Source organism: Zophobas morio, unplaced genomic scaffold, assembly GCF_036711695.1.
Source record: "Zophobas morio isolate AGI-343-1 ecotype UQ-CSIRO unplaced genomic scaffold, CSIRO_AGI_Zmor_V1 ptg000211l, whole genome shotgun sequence".
Taxonomy (NCBI): Eukaryota; Metazoa; Arthropoda; class Insecta; order Coleoptera; family Tenebrionidae; genus Zophobas; species Zophobas morio.
The window spans coordinates 17,544-39,502 of NW_026972315.1; the positions used below are offsets into that span (position 1 = coordinate 17,544).

The 21,959-nt window shown below is 33.3% G+C and overlaps 2 protein-coding genes and 1 non-coding gene across 3 annotated transcripts; 1 reads left to right on the top strand and 2 right to left on the bottom strand.

Annotated features, from left to right (window-relative positions):
• Positions 1-1,806: 1,806 nt before the first annotated feature.
• On the bottom strand, positions 1,807-3,644 carry LOC135146086 (uncharacterized). Its single transcript, XM_064078236.1, has 2 exons — positions 3,286-3,644; positions 1,807-3,222 (listed from the first exon to the last, which is right to left on the bottom strand). Exons 1-2 carry the CDS (start codon positions 3,392-3,394, stop codon positions 2,918-2,920), a joined length of 414 nt encoding a protein of 137 aa, XP_063934306.1. The 5' UTR covers positions 3,395-3,644; the 3' UTR covers positions 1,807-2,917.
• A 2,062-nt stretch (positions 3,645-5,706) lies between these two features.
• Positions 5,707-7,458, top strand: LOC135146085 (uncharacterized). Its single transcript, XM_064078235.1, has one exon. It carries the CDS (start codon positions 5,707-5,709, stop codon positions 7,456-7,458), a length of 1,752 nt encoding a protein of 583 aa, XP_063934305.1.
• Positions 7,459-16,081: 8,623 nt separating this feature from the next.
• On the bottom strand, positions 16,082-16,165 carry Trnal-uaa (transfer RNA leucine (anticodon UAA)). Its single transcript has one exon. It is a non-coding gene; the product is annotated as a tRNA-Leu (tRNA).
• Positions 16,166-21,959: the final 5,794 nt, after the last annotated feature.

Here is a 21,959-nt window from a genome sequence, read left to right on the forward strand (position 1 = left end):
AGTTCCGGTGCCGTGGATGGCGACTGGAACTCATCCTCGCTGTCCACAGTTCGAGGTGTCGGGGGTGGTGTCCGGCGGATCGGTTGCCCTTCCTCCTCTTCCTGCTGTTGCTGCTGATGGTGCACTGATGGGGAGCGTACATCAGCATCAGGAACAGGAAGAGTTGCATTCGTCTCTTGTTGTTGTTGTTGCTGTTGCTCCTCAGGGGTTGCCTGCATGTTCTCACACAACGCCCTCAATAACTTCATGTTCTTTCCACCATTTTCCTCTTCGCCATCGAACATAGATGGCGTCAAGTCGATATCGAGAGGAGACGGCTGCTGGTAGGAACATGAGGGCTGTGGAGAACTGGGCTCTGGAGATCTTAATCGACTCATCTCCTCCTCCGAGAGCTCAGAGATAAGTCTCATAGGGGGTGGTGGTGATGATGGACGGCAATTATTATTATTGGGTGGCTACAAAATATATAAACATTACTTAGTTATTATTAAAAAGAGAAAAAGCAATCGCAATAATAATGCAAATATATAATAGATAAAAATAAAAAAAAAACCTACCTGAATGACGATATTTTCCAGAATATTAATTTTTGGTTTTTTTAAACTCAGGGAAAATTTCATTTTTATTGCAGGGACACTGTACACACACACACAGAGAGAGAATAAAAATAACTAATGACAATTATAAGTAACTACTCTAAATATATAGGAAAAATAATGCAGAATATACAAAAAAATAAACAATGTAGAGGGGTTAAATGCCGAATCAGCAGTTTTTCATGTCCATATATGGACATTTTAAAGATTGATCCAAATCAGAGAAATGCAATTCAGCAATTTTTGAAGACGTGCTTTTCTCGGAAATTAAGAGTTCAAGGTTATGAAAAAACCTATTTCTGTGAGAAATGCAATTCGGCAATTCCATAAACACGTGCTCTTCACGGAACTTAAGAGTTCAAGGTCATGAAAAAACTATTTCCGTGAGAACTGCAATTCAGCAATCCAAGCCTCACTGTGATGAAGCACATGTATATAAGACGTATTGGTGTTCTATAAATTTATCAGTTCAGTTCACACATCAGATATGTTTCCACTGAAAGAGAGTCTTTTGGTTTCTCGCGATCTTGATATAGATTCATTGAATGAAGAGAAACGTTGTATCATTCAAGCAATCGAAAGTTTGTTACGACAAAAATTTCCATTGTGCAGAAAATTCATGGCTGGTGGATGTGCCGCATTTCTATTGAACCGAACCTCTTCATATACGGACATTGATATTTATATAGAAAAAAATGAAAATATAGAAGAATGGGCTAAGGATAACTGCCAAGCTAACCGAATCTCTATTTACGTTTATCAATCCAAATGGCCTTGCTGTTATTTGAATTTTGAAGGTTTTCTATTTAACCTTATTTTTATTGAACCTCGTCCTCAAATTTCCTTGGAAGCCAGAATACTAAGAATTCTCAAATCTTTCGATTTAACGATATGCAAAGTGGCAATGTATTTTTCAAGTGGAGTAAATCCAGTACTTGTTGAATGGAAATTAACAGATGTGAATTTCGACAATGTTGAAAAAAAAGATCGCATCACCAAATATAAGAAAAGAATTGCGAAAAAGGAAGTACGATTTGAACCAAACAATTTAGCTATGTCAGCATATACTGTAGTGGTAGATCACGATGATTCCTGTGTTGCTGCTAATAATTTGAAAAATATTAAATAATTTATTGTTGTGTTAAATCGTAGTGCTGATGCTGTTAGAAAAAAAAAAATTATAGAATATATGTGAAATAAAACTAATAAATGTAAATAATTGTTTTATTGAATCCGTACATTCATACATTTTCAAACATTTGTTGGATTATTGGGTTTGCTACAATGAGTGAAACATATTAACACTAAATAAAGTAACACACAAAATATAATTACAAAAATAATTGCTCCTGCAGAAGTAAATATCCAGATCCAGGGTTTTGCCAAACAATATTGTGTAGCATTTTCACCGCTAGAACTTTTGTATCCACTATAATCGTTAATAGTGGTGATATTTGGTGACTTGCATCGGCTTCTGTTTTTGAAGACAAATTCTAGTTGATACTGCAGTTGGCTGGAAACGGATACATTTTTTGAATAAAACATAACTAACTGATCATGTCCATCTTTAATTTCTATCATTTTTCTACAAGTACATTCTTTATTTCTAACCAGAGTTTGTAAATGTACATCTGTAACATTGCTATCAGTGAATAAATACAAATCTTTCTGTATTAAAATGGTCGATAAAATAAGTGTGCAGTTTAAGCCTAACATTGTTTGGATAGAATGAGTACTTTGTTGTTGCGAAGTAACCTATATATGTATTCAACAGCACCACCACCACCACCACCACCACAATTAGCACTAACGGCTCGCCAAATCCCAGCATGCTACTATTACGGTCATTATCGAGAATATGAGAAAAAGTGAAGCAGACCACACATGATCGTTTCTTAAACAAAAATCAAAGATTTCCTTTGAATTGTTACTACTGTTAATATTTTCGATTATTAACCATTGAGAAAATTGTCGATTTCCTTGTTCTGTTTTTATCTTGTAAGCCAAATAATTTTGCGTTGTGATATTTTTCGCATAGAAGAGATGATAACTGGTTTCGATTATATTGATCGGAGTCATTTTTTCCCAACATTCCTTTTCATACGTCTGAATATACAGAAGAGTTATGTTTGGCGTGGTATAGATATATAAGTTGTTTTCAACAAGCGCACTTAATAGTACCATCACGTTGATAGGCAGAAACATTTTAGACTAGTTATGTTCTTGTATACACACACTCGAATAGCAAGCTTGTAGAGGTGGTAAGTCATGGTAGGGTGGTAGCGATAAACGGACCGAAACAAATTACTATAATTATTTTATTATTTTCTTCTAAAAACTGACTTATAATTATTGATTGCCGTTCTGTCCAGAAGCAGCTCCCTACTCATGGAGGGGACGTACGTTTGACTAATTTCATTATCCCAGTTGTCTGGGCATTCTATTATTGGCGGTGGTGGTGGTGCTCGTGGTGGTGGTGATGGTGGCGTATGGGATGCTCTGGAAGCAGCCTCACGAAGACATCTCTCCCGCTCCCAGGCCTCACGATGACAATTAAAAATATGGCGCTTCAATCGGCTCTCAAGAAGCCTATGGCTTCTGTCAAACGGGCATATGACAAATTGCTCTAAATAAAAAAAAAGAAAAAACAATTAGGATTTTTATTTAATAGTAATAAAGACAAGCTTACCCATTTTGTTGTTTATATATATTTTTCTTAAGTGTTGAGGACTGACTGTGATCTTCAATTTGTTGAGGACTGTTATAACTCTTGCGGGTGATCTCCCATTTATACACATTATCAATCCCCACTCTTGCTATTTTCCTCCACTTTTACTACAGATTACATTTTCTTAATTACGCTGAAGTTGATAATTTAGTTGTTTTTCTGAGCTTGCAAAAATACGCGTCTCATTTTTCGCTGATTTTTATTAAATTTGTTGAGTTGTGAGTTACAATCGGAAATTTCGTTCACATATAAATAAGAAGGTATTCCACAGAAAAATAAAGAAAAATAATAGTGCTCTTCTTTCTACTGTGATAAACAAGTTCGACAGCAAAAAAATAAAAAAAAGAAATGCATCCGCAGGAAACAGTGACGGCTATATGTAAAGGCTCGCTTAAGCTAATTCATGAATATATTAGTAAAATCAAAACAATCGAAGAAATTAAAAATTTTTTAGTATATATAAATACCAGCATTAGAATAATTAGAAAAGCACTTAGATGTAAAATACATCGAGAAAATATTTTAGAAAATGCTAATTCCTTAGAAACAAGTCTAGCTTATTTAAAATTTTACCGCTTCAAGCTTTTAAATAAAAAAAAACAATTGTCTCTAAAAATTGGAGAAGGTTATTTTAAAAGAGACAAATTTAAACCTACGGCAAACGTAACCTGGCAAGACATAGAATCTTGTTTTGAACAAAGAATTCGTACAGGATTTATAATTAATCATCACATTAAAGATCCTCTTCAGTTTTTTCGACAATCTTTTAAATGTTTTATGTTTAGAATTAGAAAAGAGCTAAAAAACACGATGCTAAAAGTAAATGTAATTTTTTCGGCAAATTTTATTAAACCGCACTCTGGTGAAACAGACGTTAAAACATTCTCCACAAAAAATCAGCACATTGATGCATATACAGATTTAAAGCAATGGTACGAAGAGAACGTTGTTGATAAGATAATGAAGAAATTAGAAGAATTTGCGGAAAAGGACTCCGGTTGGGCGTTGTATGAGATTTTAGGATTGAAAATTAACATAAATAAATATGATCCAATCAAATTTGGTTACTCAACTTTCGTGTCCACACCAGCTTGCATTAAAAAAAAACATGCAATAATTAATGTTCAAAATGATGATGAATATTGTTTTCTATGGGCAATAGTTTCAGCTTTATTCCCTACCGATAAAAATTCACATCGAAAATCGTCGTATCCACACTTCAAAAATGTGTTGAAATATGATAATTTAGACTTTCCAATCACAATTAAAGACATTCAAAAATTTGAAGAACTCAACAATCTTGCAATTAATTTGTACTGCATCGAGGAGAAAAAAGTTTTACCTTGTCGTTTAAGCACAAGGTTTTTAAATTCTAATAAAGTAATTAATTTGCTTATGCTACCTGCTGAAACACAAATACAAAATACAAAAAACGACAATGATCACTTTGAAGATCGTCAATTGCTCTATCATTTCGTGTGGATCAAAAATTTGTCAGCTCTTTTAGCTAAGCAACTTTCCCTCCATAAATGTAAATTTTATATATGCGAAAGATGTTTAAATCATTTCACTACAGAGGAGTTACTCCAAAAACATAAAACTACATGTCAGAGTATTAATAAATATTCCATAAGATTGCCATCAGAAAACGAAAATTATTTGTATTTTCAAAATTATAGATATCAAGAGAAAGTACCTTTTACTATATACGCAGATCTCGAGAGTATTCTTCTTGATTATTCAAAAGACCACATGTCCACTACTTGTAAAACCAATCCTTATCAAAAACATGTTGCATACAGTGTTGCATACTATTTTCACTGTTCATATGATAATTCTCTTTCCAGATTTCGTTTGTATCGAGGTAAAGATTGCATCCAATGGTTTGTTCAAGAGTTAAATCAATTGGCTCATTTTTGTAACAACAAATTTCAAAACATTATATCTATGGAAAAATTAACTACACAAGAACGTGAGCAGTTTGAATCCTCACAAATATGTCATATATGTAAAAAAACATTTTCAGAAAATAACGTTAAAGTGCGCGATCATAATCACTTAACTGGAATGTATAGGGGCGCTGCACATCAGAATTGTAATTTAAATTATAAAGATATTTGTGTTATACCTGTGGTGTTTCATAATATGAGTGGATATGACGCACATTTTTTTATTAAAGAACTTTCAAATTCAATAAAAGGTGACATTAAATTGCTTCCCATCAATAAAGAAAGATATATTTCATTTACTAAATTTGTCGATGATACAAAAGTTAGTTTACGATTTATTGATTCTTTCAGATTTATGCCCTACAGTTTAGACAAGCTTTCTTCCAATTTAGATAATTCACAAAAAATTATTACTCAGACAAATTGTAATAATATGGAAGAATTTTATTTGTTAAACAGAAAAGGAGTGTTTCCTTATGATTATATAAATTCCTGGGAGAAACTCCTTGAAACAAAACTACCCGAAAAAAAGGAATTTTATAGCCGCTTATACGAACAAGATGTTAAAGATGAAGATTATTCTCACGCTATCAAAGTTTGGAATACTTTCAATATTCGTACATTAGGAGAATATTCCGATTTATATTTAAAAACAGATGTGCTTCTTCTAGCCGACGTATTCGAAGCATTTCGAACTACGTGTTTAAATACTTATCAACTTGATCCCTTACATTATTATACTGCACCAGGCTTAACATTTGATGCCATGTTAAAAACGACAAAAATTAAACTAGAACTCTTAACGGACATAGATAAAGTCCTTTTTGTGGAGAGAGGTATTAGAGGTGGAGTTTCCCAATGTTCTAATAGATACGGTAAAGCCAATAATAAGTACATGAATAAAGACGAATATGATCCTTCACAAGATAGTACCTATTTAATGTATTTTGATGTTAATAACCTTTACGGAGCGGCAATGTCTCAATGTTTACCGTATGGGAAATTTGAATTTGTAGAAAATTTCAATATTTCAGATATCTTAGATACTTCTGATAATTCCACAACTGGTTATATTATTGAATGCGATTTGGATTATCCAGTAGATTTGCATGAAATACATAGCGATTTACCTTTAGCTCCAGAGCACATGATACCTCCCATTTCAAGATCTAAACTTAAAAAGTTGTTATTGACTTTATATCCTAAGAAAAATTATGTTATACATTATAGGAATTTAAAAATGTATATAAAATTTGGTATGAAAATAAAATGTGTACATCGTGTTCTTAAATTCGAACAGTCTGCGTGGTTAAAGGAATATATAGATTTAAATACAAGGCTTAGACAGCAAGCGAAGAACGATTTTGAAAAAGATTTTTTTAAATTAATGATTAACGCTATTTATGGTAAATGCATGGAAAATGTTCGAAAACATAGGGATATTCGATTGGTCAGTAAATGGGAGGGACGATGGGGAGTTCGTTCTCTTATTTCTAAACCAAATTTTCACAGTTCCGTTGTATTTGATGATGATTCAGCTATCATCGAAATGAGTAAATTAGAGGTGTTTTTAAATAAACCAATTTATGTCGGTTTTTGTATTTTAGATATTTCTAAAACTTTTCTCTATGAATTCCACTATGGTTATATTAAGGAAACATTTAGCAATAATGCAAAGTTGCTTTACACCGACACTGACAGTCTAATTTACGAATTTCATGTAGGTGATATATACGAATATATTAAGAAAGATTCTCATCGGTTTGATACTTCAGACTATGATTTGTATAATGTTTATGGTATAGAACAAAAAAATAAAAAAGTGCCAGGTTTGATGAAAGATGAAAATAACGGTAAGATTATGTTAGAATTTGTGGGTCTCAGATCGAAAATGTATGCATATAGAGTTGCAAAGGATGATTTTAATAAAAAGGTAGTTAAGAAATCCAAAGGTAGTACGAAAGCTTCACTTAAAACAATAACATTCGAAAATTATAAAGAATGCTTATTTAATAGCCGAAATTACGAAAAGTCCCAAAATCTCATCAAATCAAAACATCATATTGTTTACACAATAAAACAGGAGAAAATAGTTCTCAGCCATAATGATGATAAGAGAATTGTTACAAGATTTGCAACGGATACGCGACCTTGGGGATATCATATTTCGCCACCAGAAATGTGAAGAGTGGGGAATTATAATATAAAAGCAGTTTAAGTTAGCTGATGATTTATTCGATGTTGGTGATTTCACATTACTACAATGTCTGACTTGAGACAGTTTGTTGATTTGCAAGCATTTTGTGCATCAGAAAATGTGTATAAAATTTATCTTCGCGCCGCTGCGAATGATAGGACAAAATTAAATTTGTTCCTTTACATTATTGAAAAAGCCGAATTTATTGTACCGGATGAAGTATTTAAATGGATTGCTGAAAATGAAGTTGGTTTTTTTACTCTTGACATATGTGTACTCCTACAAAAGAAACAATCTCTTGACAGTTATATTGATGCATTTCTAAATATATGTGAAAGAGACAACATTGAAAATTTAAATTATGCTTCTTTGGAGTTTTTAATGACCACCAACTACTTTGATAATTCACTAGTTTATAAATCTTTTATTTATAAATTATTAAGTGATCATCGCTGGCAGAATCTGGGGGATATCTTCTATCCTGTTGAAAATATCCAGAAAAATTACCGACGGATCGAGCAATGTGTTGACGAATTTATGTGTCGAGCTGCATATTTGGCAAATCACAAAGCACTCACTACATTCTTTGAGGCTCTAACGATAATCAATTACGATTCCTTCACATTTAAACCCTCTGAAAATCAGGAGCACAAAAGAATTTTCACCTGGCTCAAAAAGAACATTGTCAAAGGTGAAGCTAATCCTGAATTACCATTAGGATGGACCGTAGGACCAGATGCAGCAAGATGGCCCTCAATTAAATTAGATGATTATAAGAAAACTTTAGATGTAATTTTTGGTTGTCATAAATAAAATACACAAAAATGGTTGTATATGTAGTTTTATTTACCCCTCAAACATAATACATTAATTTTAAATACAGTAACATTTTAAATTATTCACAACACTCTGACGACATCTTGTGCAGGAATGTATTTTACCATTCGGTCGTGAAGAATAAGACAGTAGGCTGTGGTGTCTGCTGGAATACCTGCGGTCGTTTCAAACCACAACGTAATTGTAACGGGGCCTCTCTTCAAAGCTTCCGTTTGTTTAGAACAGTCGATTACTACTATGGGTGTCTTTTCTTTAAATTCATCCTTATCGAATAATGGCTCGCTAGTTTTGGATAAGAACGATGTCTGGAACTCTTTAAACATATCATAGAGACTTGCATAACGATTATTTGTGAAATCAACATTCAAGTTGTCGTAGGGATACATGGTATCGTTAAGATACAATTTTACATCTCTCAGATTACAATGATCAAATTGACTGTAGTTTTTCTTCAATTGATTTTTTCTTCCCTGTTGCAATGCAAAAAGTATGTACTGAGGTTTTTCTAAGGAAGTTTTAATAGTCCAAGTATTAGTTATCGATTGAACTGGTGGCGCAAATTCATGTAATTCTTTACTTCTAAACATAATATCCAATTCCCTGTTGCTCCTTACAATATCGATCAAGGCGATCCTTTCGGCATCGGACACGGACAAGTGATGCATTTTCCAGCATATTTTACTAAGTTCTACTTTAATTTTGTATTTATCATTTGAAGAAATTAAAGCATTTACATCGGTATTAGAACGAACTAAAACAAGCTCTTGTCTTACATTCAAAATAGCCTTTTTGAAATCTTCGCAAAAGCCAAAAATTATTTTTAATGGAATCGAAACTTCAAAAGTTCCATTTTCTTTAATTATATTCGAATCTTTTTTAGGAAACCATCCAGCATTCTCTAGAGCTACGCTTTCATTACTGTTATACGTTACATATCCTTTCATGGTGGACGCTAACCCTGGGTTTCTAATACTATCCACAACGACTCCAGCAATTTCATATCTTATTTGATTAAACAACAAAAGAACGCCATTATTTACAAATTTGATTTCTGGTTTCTGTACAATTTCGTCGATTTCATTTTTCACAATAATCTTACCCTCTATATGCAATGTACTCAAATGAGGAAAAGTGTATAAATCTTGATGTTCAATAGGAATTCTTATTTCATCATCATAGTTATATGAACTGTTAGAATAAGGCAAGTGTGTATGTCTTTCTCCATAATAAATTGAATGATCATATGCAGCTTTTTCGTTTACGTTTAATATTTCAAAATTCATTGCTGTTTTTTATACTGGATAAAAATATTATTTCAAAACCATTAATCCTAGAGATTCAAGAAATCTACGATTCCCTAATGTTAAACGTTTGATCCTTGTAGAAGGACTGACTGATTTTCTTTTCATCGTCCTATTTATATATACCGAATTTCGGTTTTTTAGATTTTCATTAAAAATAATACCCATCACGTGAGCTTCTTAAGATGCAAACGTACACCCACCTCCTCACCTCTAAAACTAACAATATTTCCTTCTTGATCTGTTATTTTAACGATTATCTCATCTATTTGTTTCGTATTAATTGGTAGATATATTACATTTAATGGTCGCTCCACTATTTTATAACCGGGAGGTACTGTTGGAAAAAATTGATGTATTACGTGAACGGGATTTCCGTTCTTATATGAACCAGTTACTATATTACAATAAACGCAAAGAGCATTCACTTTTAAAATTTTTGCTGGAAAATCTGATATATGAGTTTTATGCGCTTTCAGAATGTTGTTCTTAAATCCTAATAAACTTCCTAAGGAATCCTTTCTTGAAAAATTTATATCAAGGGTACATTTAAGTTCCGATTTTAATGTATTATTATTTCCTCTGATTATTAAGTTTGGTGTTGACATTTTAAATTTCTTTATTCTATTTCCGTATTCGTCAGTTTGGTATTGAAAATAATGTTCCATATAGTTTTTGATTTCTTTATTTAAATACGACTCAATGTCTTCTATCTCATAAGAACCCTCGGGAATTTCTATATAATGCTCTTTTTTGTCTGCTGTAAAAAAATAAAATTTGTTATTATTGTTATCGATATTTGGAAAAGAATTCCAAGTAACCAAACTTTCTAATCCTAAAGCATAGTTATAATCTTCTAAGATAATTGGTGGATAGTATCTGCTCGAAAGTACAGAACTGTTTCCATCCAATGAAAATACGTTCGACATCGTAGTACTTGCTTCAACGACACTATCAATTGAACTAAAACGTTCTAACTTCGAACAATCTTATTTGTAACAGTTATATAGAAATTGTAGACATAAATGTCCACAATTAATAGTTTTAAAAGTCTGTAAAGCTTGATGATTATATACTATATTACAGGAACCTTTGCTCTGTAAATATTTGATCAGTTCAAGAGGTGGCCTCAAATCTCCATAACTATCGAAGTATATAGCTTCATTTCGAGTTTTTTTATAAGCTGTCCAATGTGTTCCAGAACCTTCCTTATTGTCTAGATTTAATATACCACACTCATTAAGGTGCACTTTATTTGGAAGCGAATCTTTCATAAAAACTCCTCTGAAGCCAGGAATTTTCAAACGCTTTACATATTTGCAAATGTCGATATTGGTGAGAGCATGTTTTGGAAGATTTATCGGGAGTTCTTTTGAAATTTTGATGGGGCTAAAAAAAGACCATATCCTCTTTTATATGGTTTCAAATATAATCCACTCCCTGACTTTCCTACAGCTATCGACTCCATTTTCTGATTGTGTCTTTGGTTTTCTTTCAACTGTTCTTTGGCTGATTTAGCATCGTTAACAGCTTTTGCAACGGCTGCTGCACCACCACCTAAAGATCCCAGAGCGCCTAAAGCGGCAAATATTGGTAGCAGAGGTAAAAATCCACCACTTTTCGGTATGGGTATTATACGTCTGTGACGAAGAGGTCTCACTCTCTTTCTTCCTTTTGATGATTTTACTGCTCTCATGGCCACTTTAACAGCATCGTTCATATTCTTAAATTTCTTATTTTTTAAAGCAAGCCTGGCGGATTTTCTTAAAACGTTAAAATTCAAGGCCTTTCCACGTCTAACAGTTTTTCTTTTGATTCGACAACCCATACCAAGTTTTATTTTAGCTTTCATAGCAGCCGCAACACCTAAAGCAGCAGCTTTTTCGCCGAAAGATGCGTCCGAAGAACGTAGTCTAAGTTTTGCTTTATCTAATAGAACTTTATCGGCTTTATGTCGATTTTCCAAATCTTTATGTTCACTGTCAGCTATATCGTGAAATTTGCAAGCTTCGTCTAATTGATTTCGACCTTTATCTCCTCTTGCTAATCGTTTTTCTAATTTAGTTCCTGGTCCAGAAAAGTTATAACCCGGAATATGAAGTTCAAACGGTAATTTATTAATAACCGAATTTACGATCCCACGTCCACAATATGTTTTTCTGTAGGTCTCACTACGACGACTGTTCCTTGTTCGCTTCGTAATCTTCATTTATACTCAAACTTTCGTTTCAGCTAAAATACTAACGGAATCGTAGAAAAATTTAGTATTTATACCCCTCCACATGTCGGTTTCTTAATTAGATGTCGAAATGCGTTTGATCCCTCAAAACCTTAAATTGCCGATAAGCAATAACGATATCAAAATTAACAGTGAGAATAAAAGACACGGAGATCTTTTACCATCGACAGTAAGATGTATTATTGTCGGACCGTCTAATTGCGGAAAAACTAATGTTATGATAGGTTTAATCGAACATCCAAATGGTTTAAGATTTGAAAATGTCTACGTGTATTCTAAATCTCTTTTCCAACCAAAATATCAATATTTGGAAAATCTTCTAAAACCTATTAAAGGTATAAATTTTTATAGTTTTAGCAATTTCGACAATAACAACATACCACCAGCGCACAAAGCTAAAACTAATTCTGTCTTCATTTTTGACGACGTGGCATGTGACAAGCAAAATTTAATGAAAGAATATTTTAGCATGGGACGACACAGAAATATAGATTGTTTTTATTTATGTCAAACATACACATGTATTCCTAAACATCTAATAAGAGACAACGCAAATTTTATTATTTTATTTAAGCAAGATAATTTAAACTTGCGTCATATTTATGATGATCATATCGGTACTGATATCACATTTGATAAATTTAAAGAAATCTGTTCATTTTGCTGGCAAAATAGTTATGAATTTTTAGTAGTCGATAAAGAGAACGAAATTCGTAGTGGTAGGTTTAGAAAAGGATTTGATAATTTCATTGACCCATTTCCATAATTTCAGTATATAAAAGTATCTTAAACAGTCCTGTAAAATATAAATGTCCAAAATGTGGAGGTGAAACAGATACCCCTAACTTACCCTGTATATATTGCTATTATAAAGATCATATAAGAGATCATTACAAAACAAAACATGTGCATCTATACTATTGAAATATGAAAAAAAAAAAAAAAACTAGTCTTTTTTTATAGAATGTTTGTGAAATGTTGCATACGTATATAAGCCTTTAATTCAAATAGATTGATTCAGTTTATTTGTATTTTCGAAAGTCTTAGGAGACATGGATTCGAAAATATCAGATGTGCTTGATTTAAAAAAGAAACTGATTAAGAAAAGAAAAGATTTACAAAGAAAATTAGAACTAATTAAAGCAACTCAAAGAAATGAAGAAAAAAAGTATGAACCCCTTACCAAACATTTGGAAACATTAATTGAGAGAAGAAGTGAATCTGCAATAAAAAGTAATCAAGATGTGAAAACAAAAAATGCATCGAACATTGAGCACAGTACACCAACAAAGCGAAAGTTGGAAAATACAATTCTATCTCCTGTTCGTGCGAAAAAAACTATCAATAATACACCAATGCAAGAAGAAATTTTCACACCAACACAAAAAAGAATTGCTACAAAAGTTACTAACCTTGTGAAAAGAATCGATGCAATCAAAAACGAAAAAGAACAAGGAATGAGTCCGATTAGTTCAAAATATGATATTCTGTCACAGGGAGATTTCGAGGAATCAATAAATAAAACAGATGCACAGAACAATGTGTTCGAATACATTCCCGAAAAAGACAATGATAATTACAACTTCGATGAAGTTCTTGAAAAATCTGTTCAATTAAGTAAAAATTATATTAAAAACATCGTTGATACAGATGTTTACAACGAATATTTAAATGATTTTGATGAATTACCGAGAAAATATATTGACGAAATGCATCACGATACAGAAAGTAAATTTGATCACAGAACAGGCGTAAGACATGACACGTTCTCAGAGAAATTTTACATTGGTTCGAAGGAGGTACAATTTGTAGGTCCAGATATAAAAATAGATAATGAGATATTTATAGGGACGCCTGGAATTTATGAACTCATTTTTAAAAAGAAGCCTATTCATTTTACTGTGGAAGACAAAGAAATATACAAAAAAATTTTAGAAAAAACTAATGCATATCGAAGAAATTTCGATGAAAATGATCGAATATTGGGTACAAGTTCTATGAAATACAAAAATATTATAGGACCATTGTTCTCAACTCTCACGAAGTATAAAAAGCCGAAGAAAGGTGGTCAAGTATTGTTTAAAGAAGTAAACGCAAATAAAGTTGATTATGTGTATTGGGAAGATCCAAATGAATTAGTTGAAAGACTGAAGTTGTTAGTCGCTTCCCAGACAGCAGGCCACTCAGGTCACCAAAACGAAATCGTTTCTATAATAGAAGAACTACGCGAAGCTAAAATTATTGCTTAATATGACTCTGGATAAATTCGGACGTCATTTGCTGAAACATACTAAACTTTCAGATTCAGTTGACGATGCTATGATTACTATTTCGAACTATATGTTCTATAATCTAATATTTCACTTCGAATCAGCTAAAACCATCGAAAACACGTACATATTAAAGTCTAAAGAAACTCACTACACGTTTCCTTTAGAAATTGGTTCAATTGCAAAATTAAATATTACTAGCAATGAAATAAATATTTGTGTAAATAACAAAATATTTAATAGAGAAGAAATGGAAGGACTTTCATTACGTAACGGTGACCGTATCTCGTTCAAATATGCCTTCAATAAAACAGAAAATGTACCAGATTTGTTCGCTGAAATGATAATAAAATGCCCTGTGAATTTTGAAGAATCATTAGTTACGTCCGAGAAAGCATATTATAAACACAAGAGCAATAAAAATGAAGCGCAAGAAGGTGTATGAACCAACTCCCATTAAAAGAGATATTGTTGCAGAACTGCACAAACCTGTAAGAATTAATTTTACACGACGTAAGGTGATAATTAAGGGTATTAACGAAACATTACAAGCAGATTTAGTGGAAATGATACCGTATGCTAAGACAAATAGAGGATACAAATATATACTTATTGTTATTGACTGTTTCTCAAAATATGTGTGGGCTGTTCCAGTAAAATCGAAAGATTCTCAACAAATAACCACTGCAATGGAAACAATTTTATCCAAGATCGTATGGTTACCCAAAAATTTACAAACAGATCAAGGAAAAGAATTCTATAATATAAAGTTTCAAAATCTTATGAAAAAATACAAAATTAATCATTACAGTGTTTACAGTTTAAAAAAGGCCTCAATCGTTGAAAGAGTAAATCGCACATTGAAAAATTTAATGTGGAAAGAATTTAGTTTGCAAGGAAATTATAAATGGTTAGATTTATTGCCACATGTGGTACATCAATATAATAATTCTTATCATCGTACTATAAAAATGAAACCCTCACAAGTTAACAAAAGTAATGAGAAAGCTATTCTAAAAGCTGCTTATACTCGCATTAAAATAGTTAGCAATAAACAAAAATTTACAGTTGGTGACAACGTAAGAATAAGTAAATATCGTGGAATCTTTGATAAGGGATACACACCCAATTGGTCAAATGAAATTTTCGTAATAAGGAAAATTAATCTCACTAATCCCATCACATATTTTTTGAAAGATGAAAAGGGTGAAAACATTTTAGGTGGCTTCTATGAAATGGAACTACTAAAAGTTAAGCATCCAGGTGTGTATCTCGTTGAAAAAGTTTTAAAAAAGAAAGGCAACCAACTGTATGTCAAGTGGTTAGGATTTAATAGCACCCACAATAGTTGGATTGATAGAAAAACAATTGCATAGTCGCTTTCTTCTCAGTCAGTCGAAATAATTGACAAGATGAAGTTGGTTGTAGTTGACGTACAAGGTTTTACTCTGCAAGAATTCATTGTAAAAGAACTTACGATATACGATGGAATTAACACAATACATGAAACATTCAAATCCACCAAACAATTCAACGAACTCGATGAAAAAACCAAGAAACAAGCCAGATATCTAGAACGTTACCATCACATGTTGAGATTTAATGACGGCTCCAAGGATCAGATATTTGCAAAAGAAATTTTGCTCAAATACATCAAGGAACATGGAGTGGAGGTCTTATATGTAAAAGGAAAATGTAAAGAAAATTATCTCATGGAAACGCTAGGAAAAGACTGCCCCAAAGTTGTGAACCTCGAAACAATTGAAGACTGTGTGAAATTGCCTAAAGAAATTCCATCATGTGATAATCATATATCTAACAATAAAAAATGTTACTGTTCTTTAAATAATGCTAAGTGTCTATACAATTGGTTGTATGAAATATTTCCTCAATAAATGACGTAATATTAAATTGTGTTTCATTTAAAAGCAAAACAAAACTGTAGAACTGCATATAAAAAAAACTGTCAGGTGTGGGATTCGAACCCACGCTCTCTTTCGAGAATCAGAGCTTAAATCTGACGCCTTAAACCGCTCGGCCAACCTGACTACGGACATAGAGTCAGACAGATCGAGCACAAGGCGATGACAAAGCAAGGTCAACGCCGAGGTCAGTCACGTTCATACACAAACAGTCAATTGTCGACCAAAAAGATCAATGACCGCTCGATCAAAAGTTGTGGGGCTCCTAGCTCGGGTTGACCTCATTTGACCTGAGCCAGCAGCCCCACTATATAACTACTCTGGCGTTCGTAGATACAAGAAAACTGTTAAAATTCTTCAGAAACGTCACTTTTGAAGTGTTTTCTTGTACTTTTAAGCCAATCAGATACCCTACGGGCTCGGAAAGTGCAACGAAACCATCAAATTTTAGCTAGAAACTGTATTTTTGTCGATTTTTATTGAATTTGAACTATATTTCAACGTTTTTTGATGGTTCTGAGCCACCAAACACACTTAAAGCATGCAGAATCGACTCAGAATAGGAAAAGGAGACGTTTAGGTCAATTTTATGCATTCTGGCGTTCGTAGATACAAGAAAACTGTTAAAATTCTTCAGAAACGTCACTTTTGAAGTGTTTTCTTGTACTTTTAAGCCAATCAGATACCCTACGGGCTCGGAAAGTGCAACGAAACCATCAAATTATAGCTAGAAACTGTATTTTTGTCGATTTTTATTGAATTTGAACTATATTTCAACGTTTTTTGATGGTTCTGAGCCACCAAACACACTTAAAGCATGCAGAATCGACTCAGAATAGGAAAAGGAGACGTTTAGGTCAATTTTATGCATTCTGGCGTTCGTAGATACAAGAAAACTGTTAAAATTCTTCAGAAACGTCACTTTTGAAATGTTTTCTTGTACTTTTAAGCCAATCAGATACCCAACGGGCTCGGAAAGTGCAACGAAACCATCAAATTTTAGCTAGAAACTGTATTTTTGTCGATTTTTATTGAATTTGAACTATATTTCAACGTTTTTTGATGGTTCTGAGCCACCAAACACACTTAAAGCATGCAGAATCGACTCAGAATAGGAAAAGGAGACGTTTAGGTCAATTTTATGCATTCTGGCGTTCGTAGATACAAGAAAACTGTTAAAATTCTTCAGAAACGTCACTTTTGAAGTGTTTTCTTGTACTTTTAAGCCAATCAGATACCCTACGGGCTCGGAAAGTGCAACGAAACCATCAAATTTTAGCTAGAAACTGTATTTTTGTCGATTTTTATTGAATTTGAACTATATTTCAACGTTTTTTGATGGTTCTGAGCCACCAAACACACTTAAAGCATGCAGAATCGACTCAGAATAGGAAAAGGAGACGTTTAGGTCAATTTTATGCATTCTGGCGTTCGTAGATACAAGAAAACTGTTAAAATTCTTCAGAAACGTCACTTTTGAAGTGTTTTCTTGTACTTTTAAGCCAATCAGATACCCTACGGGCTCGGAAAGTGCAACGAAACCATCAAATTTTAGCTAGAAACTGTATTTTTGTCGATTTTTATTGAATTTGAACTATATTTCAACGTTTTTTGATGGTTCTGAGCCACCAAACACACTTAAAGCTTGCAGAATCGACTCAGAATAGGAAAAGGAGACGTTTAGGTCAATTTTATGCATTCTGGCGTTCGTAGATACAAGAAAACTGTTAAAATTCTTCAGAAACCTCACTTTTGAAGTGTTTTCTTGTACTTTTAAGCCAATCAGATACCCTACGGGCTCGGAAAGTGCAACGAAACCATCAAATTTTAGCTAGAAACTGTATTTTTGTCGATTTTTATTGAATTTGAACTATATTTCAACGTTTTTTGATGGTTCTGAGCCACCAAACACACTTAAAGCATGCAGAATCGACTCAGAATAGGAAAAGGAGACGTTTAGGTCAATTTTATGCATTCTGGCGTTCGTAGATATAAGAAAACTGTTAAAATTCTTCAGAAACGTCACTTTTGAAGTGTTTTCTTGTACTTTTAAGCCAATCAGATACCCTACGGGCTCGGAAAGTGCAACGAAACCATCAAATTTTAGCTAGAAACTGTATTTTTGTCGATTTTTATTGAATTTGAACTATATTTCAACGTTTTTTGATGGTTCTGAGCCACCAAACACACTTAAAGCATGCAGAATCGACTCAGAATAGGAAAAGGAGACGTTTAGGTCAATTTTATGCATTCTGGCGTTCGTAGATACAAGAAAACTGTTAAAATTCTTCAGAAACGTCACTTTTGAAGTGTTTTCTTGTACTTTTAAGCCAATCAGATACCCTACGGGCTCGGAAAGTGCAACGAAACCATCAAATTTTAGCTAGAAACTGTATTTTTGTCGATTTTTATTGAATTTGAACTATATTTCAACGTTTTTTGATGGTTCTGAGCCACCAAACACACTTAAAGCATGCAGAATCGACTCAGAATAGGAAAAGGAGACGTTTAGGTCAATTTTATGCATTCTGGCGTTCGTAGATACAAGAAAACTGTTAAAATTCTTCAGAAACGTCACTTTTGAAGTGTTTTCTTGTACTTTTAAGCCAATCAGATACCCTACGGGCTCGGAAAGTGCAACGAAACCATCAAATTTTAGCTAGAAACTGTATTTTTGTCGATTTTTATTGAATTTGAACTATATTTCAACGTTTTTTGATGGTTCTGAGCCACCAAACACACTTAAAGCATGCAGAATCGACTCAGAATAGGAAAAGGAGACGTTTAGGTCAATTTTATGCATTCTGGCGTTCGTAGATACAAGAAAACTGTTAAAATTCTTCAGAAACGTCACTTTTGAAATGTTTTCTTGTACTTTTAAGCCAATCAGATACCCTACGGGCTCGGAAAGTGCAACGAAACCATCAAGTTTTAGCTAGAAACTGTATTTTTGTCGATTTTTATTGAATTTGAACTATATTTCAACGTTTTTTGATGGTTCTGAGCCACCAAACACACTTAAAGCATGCAGAATCGACTCAGAATAGGAAAAGGAGACGTTTAGGTCAATTTTATGCATTCTGGCGTTCGTAGATACAAGAAAACTGTTAAAATTCTTCAGAAACGTCACTTTTGAAGTGTTTTCTTGTACTTTTAAGCCAATCAGATACCCTACGGGCTCGGAAAGTGCAACGAAACCATCAAATTTTAGCTAGAAACTGTATTTTTGTCGATTTTTATTGAATTTGAACTATATTTCAACGTTTTTTGATGGTTCTGAGCCACCAAACACACTTAAAGCATGCAGAATCGACTCAGAATAGGAAAAGGAGACGTTTAGGTCAATTTTATGCATTCTGGCGTTCGTAGATACAAGAAAACTGTTAAAATTCTTCAGAAACGTCACTTTTGAAGTGTTTTCTTGTACTTTTAAGCCAATCAGATACCCTACGGGCTCGGAAAGTGCAACGAAACCATCAAATTTTAGCTAGAAACTGTATTTTTGTCGATTTTTATTGAATTTGAACTATATTTCAACGTTTTTTGATGGTTCTGAGCCACCAAACACACTTAAAGCATGCAGAATCGACTCAGAATAGGAAAAGGAGACGTTTAGGTCAATTTTATGCATTCTGGCGTTCGTAGATACAAGAAAACTGTTAAAATTCTTCAGAAACGTCACTTTTGAAGTGTTTTCTTGTACTTTTAAGCCAATCAGATACCCTACGGGCTCGGAAAGTGGAACGAAACCATCAAATTTTAGCTAGAAACTGTATTTTTGTCGATTTTTATTGAATTTGAACTATATTTCAACGTTTTTTGATGGTTCTGAGCCACCAAACACACTTAAAGCATGCAGAATCGACTCAGAATAGGAAAAGGAGACGTTTAGGTCAATTTTATGCATTCTGGCATTCGTAGATACAAGAAAACTGTTAAAATTCTTCAGAAACGTCACTTTTGAAGTGTTTTCTTGTACTTTTAAGCCAATCAGATACCCTACGGGCTCGGAAAGTGCAACGAAACCATCAAATTTTAGCTAGAAACTGTATTTTTGTCGATTTTTATTGAATTTGAACTATATTTCAACGTTTTTTGATGGTTCTGAGCCACCAAACACACTTAAAGCATGCAGAATCGACTCAGAATAGGAAAAGGAGACGTTTAGGTCAATTTTATGCATTCTGGCGTTCATAGATACAAGAAAACTGTTAAAATTCTTCAGAAACGTCACTTTTGAAGTGTTTTCTTGTACTTTTAAGCCAATCAGATTCCCTACGGGCTCGGAAAGTGCAACGAAACCATCAAATTTTAGCTAGAAACTGAATTTTTGTCGATTTTTATTGAATTTGAACTATATTTCAACGTTTTTTGATGGTTCTGAGCCACCAAACACACTTAAAGCATGCAGAATCGACTCAGAATAGGAAAAGGAGACGTTTAGGTCAATTTCATGCATTCTGGCGTTCGTAGATACAAGAAAACTGTTAAAATTCTTCAGAAACGTCACTTTTGAAGTGTTTTCTTGTACTTTTAAGCCAATCAGATACCCTACGGGCTCGGAAAGTGCAACGAAACCATCAAATTTTAGCTAGAAACTGTATTTTTGTCGATTTTTATTGAATTTGAACTATATTTCAACGTTTTTTGATGGTTCTGAGCCACCAAACACACTTAAAGCATGCAGAATCGACTCAGAATAGGAAAAGGAGACGTTTAGGTCAATTTTATGCATTCTGGCGTTCGTAGATACTAGAAAACTGTTAAAATTCTTCATAAACGTCACTTTTGAAGTGTTTTCTTGTACTTTTAAGCCAATCAGATACCCTACGGGCTCGGAAAGTGCAACGAAACCATCAAATTTTAGCTAGAAACTGTATTTTTGTCGATTTTTATTGAATTTGAACTATATTTCAACGTTTTTTGATGGTTCTGAGCCACCAAACACACTTAAAGCATGCAGAATCGACTCAGAATAGGAAAAGGAGACGTTTAGGTCAATTTTATGCATTCTGGCGTTCGTAGATACAAGAAAACTGTTAAAATTCTTCAGAAACGTCACTTTTGAAGTGTTTTCTTGTACTTTTAAGCCAATCAGATACCCTACGGGCTCGGAAAGTGCAACGAAAACATGAAATTTTAGCTAGAAACTGTATTTTTGTCGATTTTTATTGAATTTGAACTATATTTCAACGTTTTTTGATGGTTCTGAGCCACCAAACACACTTAAAGCATGCAGAATCGACTCAGAATAGGAAAAGGAGACGTTTAGGTCAATTTTATGCATTCTGGCGTTCGTAGATACAAGAAAACTGTTAAAATTCTTCAGAAACGTCACTTTTGAAGTGTTTTCTTGTACTTTTAAGCCAATCAGATACCGTATGGGCTCGGAAAGTGCAACGAAACCATCAAATTTTAGCTAGAAACTGTATTTTTGTCGATTTTTATGGAATTTGAACTATATTTCAACGTTTTTTGATGGTTCTGAACCACCAAACACACTTAAAGCATGCAGAATCGACTCAGAATAGGAAAAGGAGACGTTTAGGTCAATTTTATGCATTCTGGCGTTCGTAGATACAAGAAAACTGTTAAAATTCTTCAGAAACGTCACTTTTGAAGTGTTTTCTTGTACTTTTAAGCCAATCAGATACCCTACGGGCTCGGAAAGTGCAACGAAACCATCAAATTTTAGCTAGAAACTGTATTTTTGTCGATTTTTATTGAATTTGAACTATATTTCAACGTTTTTTGATGGTTCTGAGCCACCAAACACACTTAAAGCATGCAGAATCGACTCAGAATAGGAAAAGGAGACGTTTAGGTCAATTTTATGCATTCTGGCGTTCGTAGATACAAGAAAACTGTTAAAATTCTTCAGAAACGTCACTTTTGAAGTGTTTTCTTGTACTTTTAAGCC

What these genes read in the sequence shown, in the direction of transcription:
- LOC135146085 (XM_064078235.1), top strand. Translation starts at nt 5,707, where the DNA reads ATGGAAGAATTTTATTTGTTAAACAGAAAAGGAGTGTTTCCTTATGAT.
- LOC135146086 (XM_064078236.1), bottom strand. Translation starts at nt 3,394, where the DNA reads ATGTGTATAAATGGGAGATCACCCGCAAGAGTTATAACAGTCCTCAAC. An exon ending in ATATATAAACAACAAAATGG is followed by an intron (nt 3,223 to 3,285) that starts GTAAGCTTGTCT and finishes TTTTTTATTTAG; the next exon opens with AGCAATTTGTCATATGCCCG.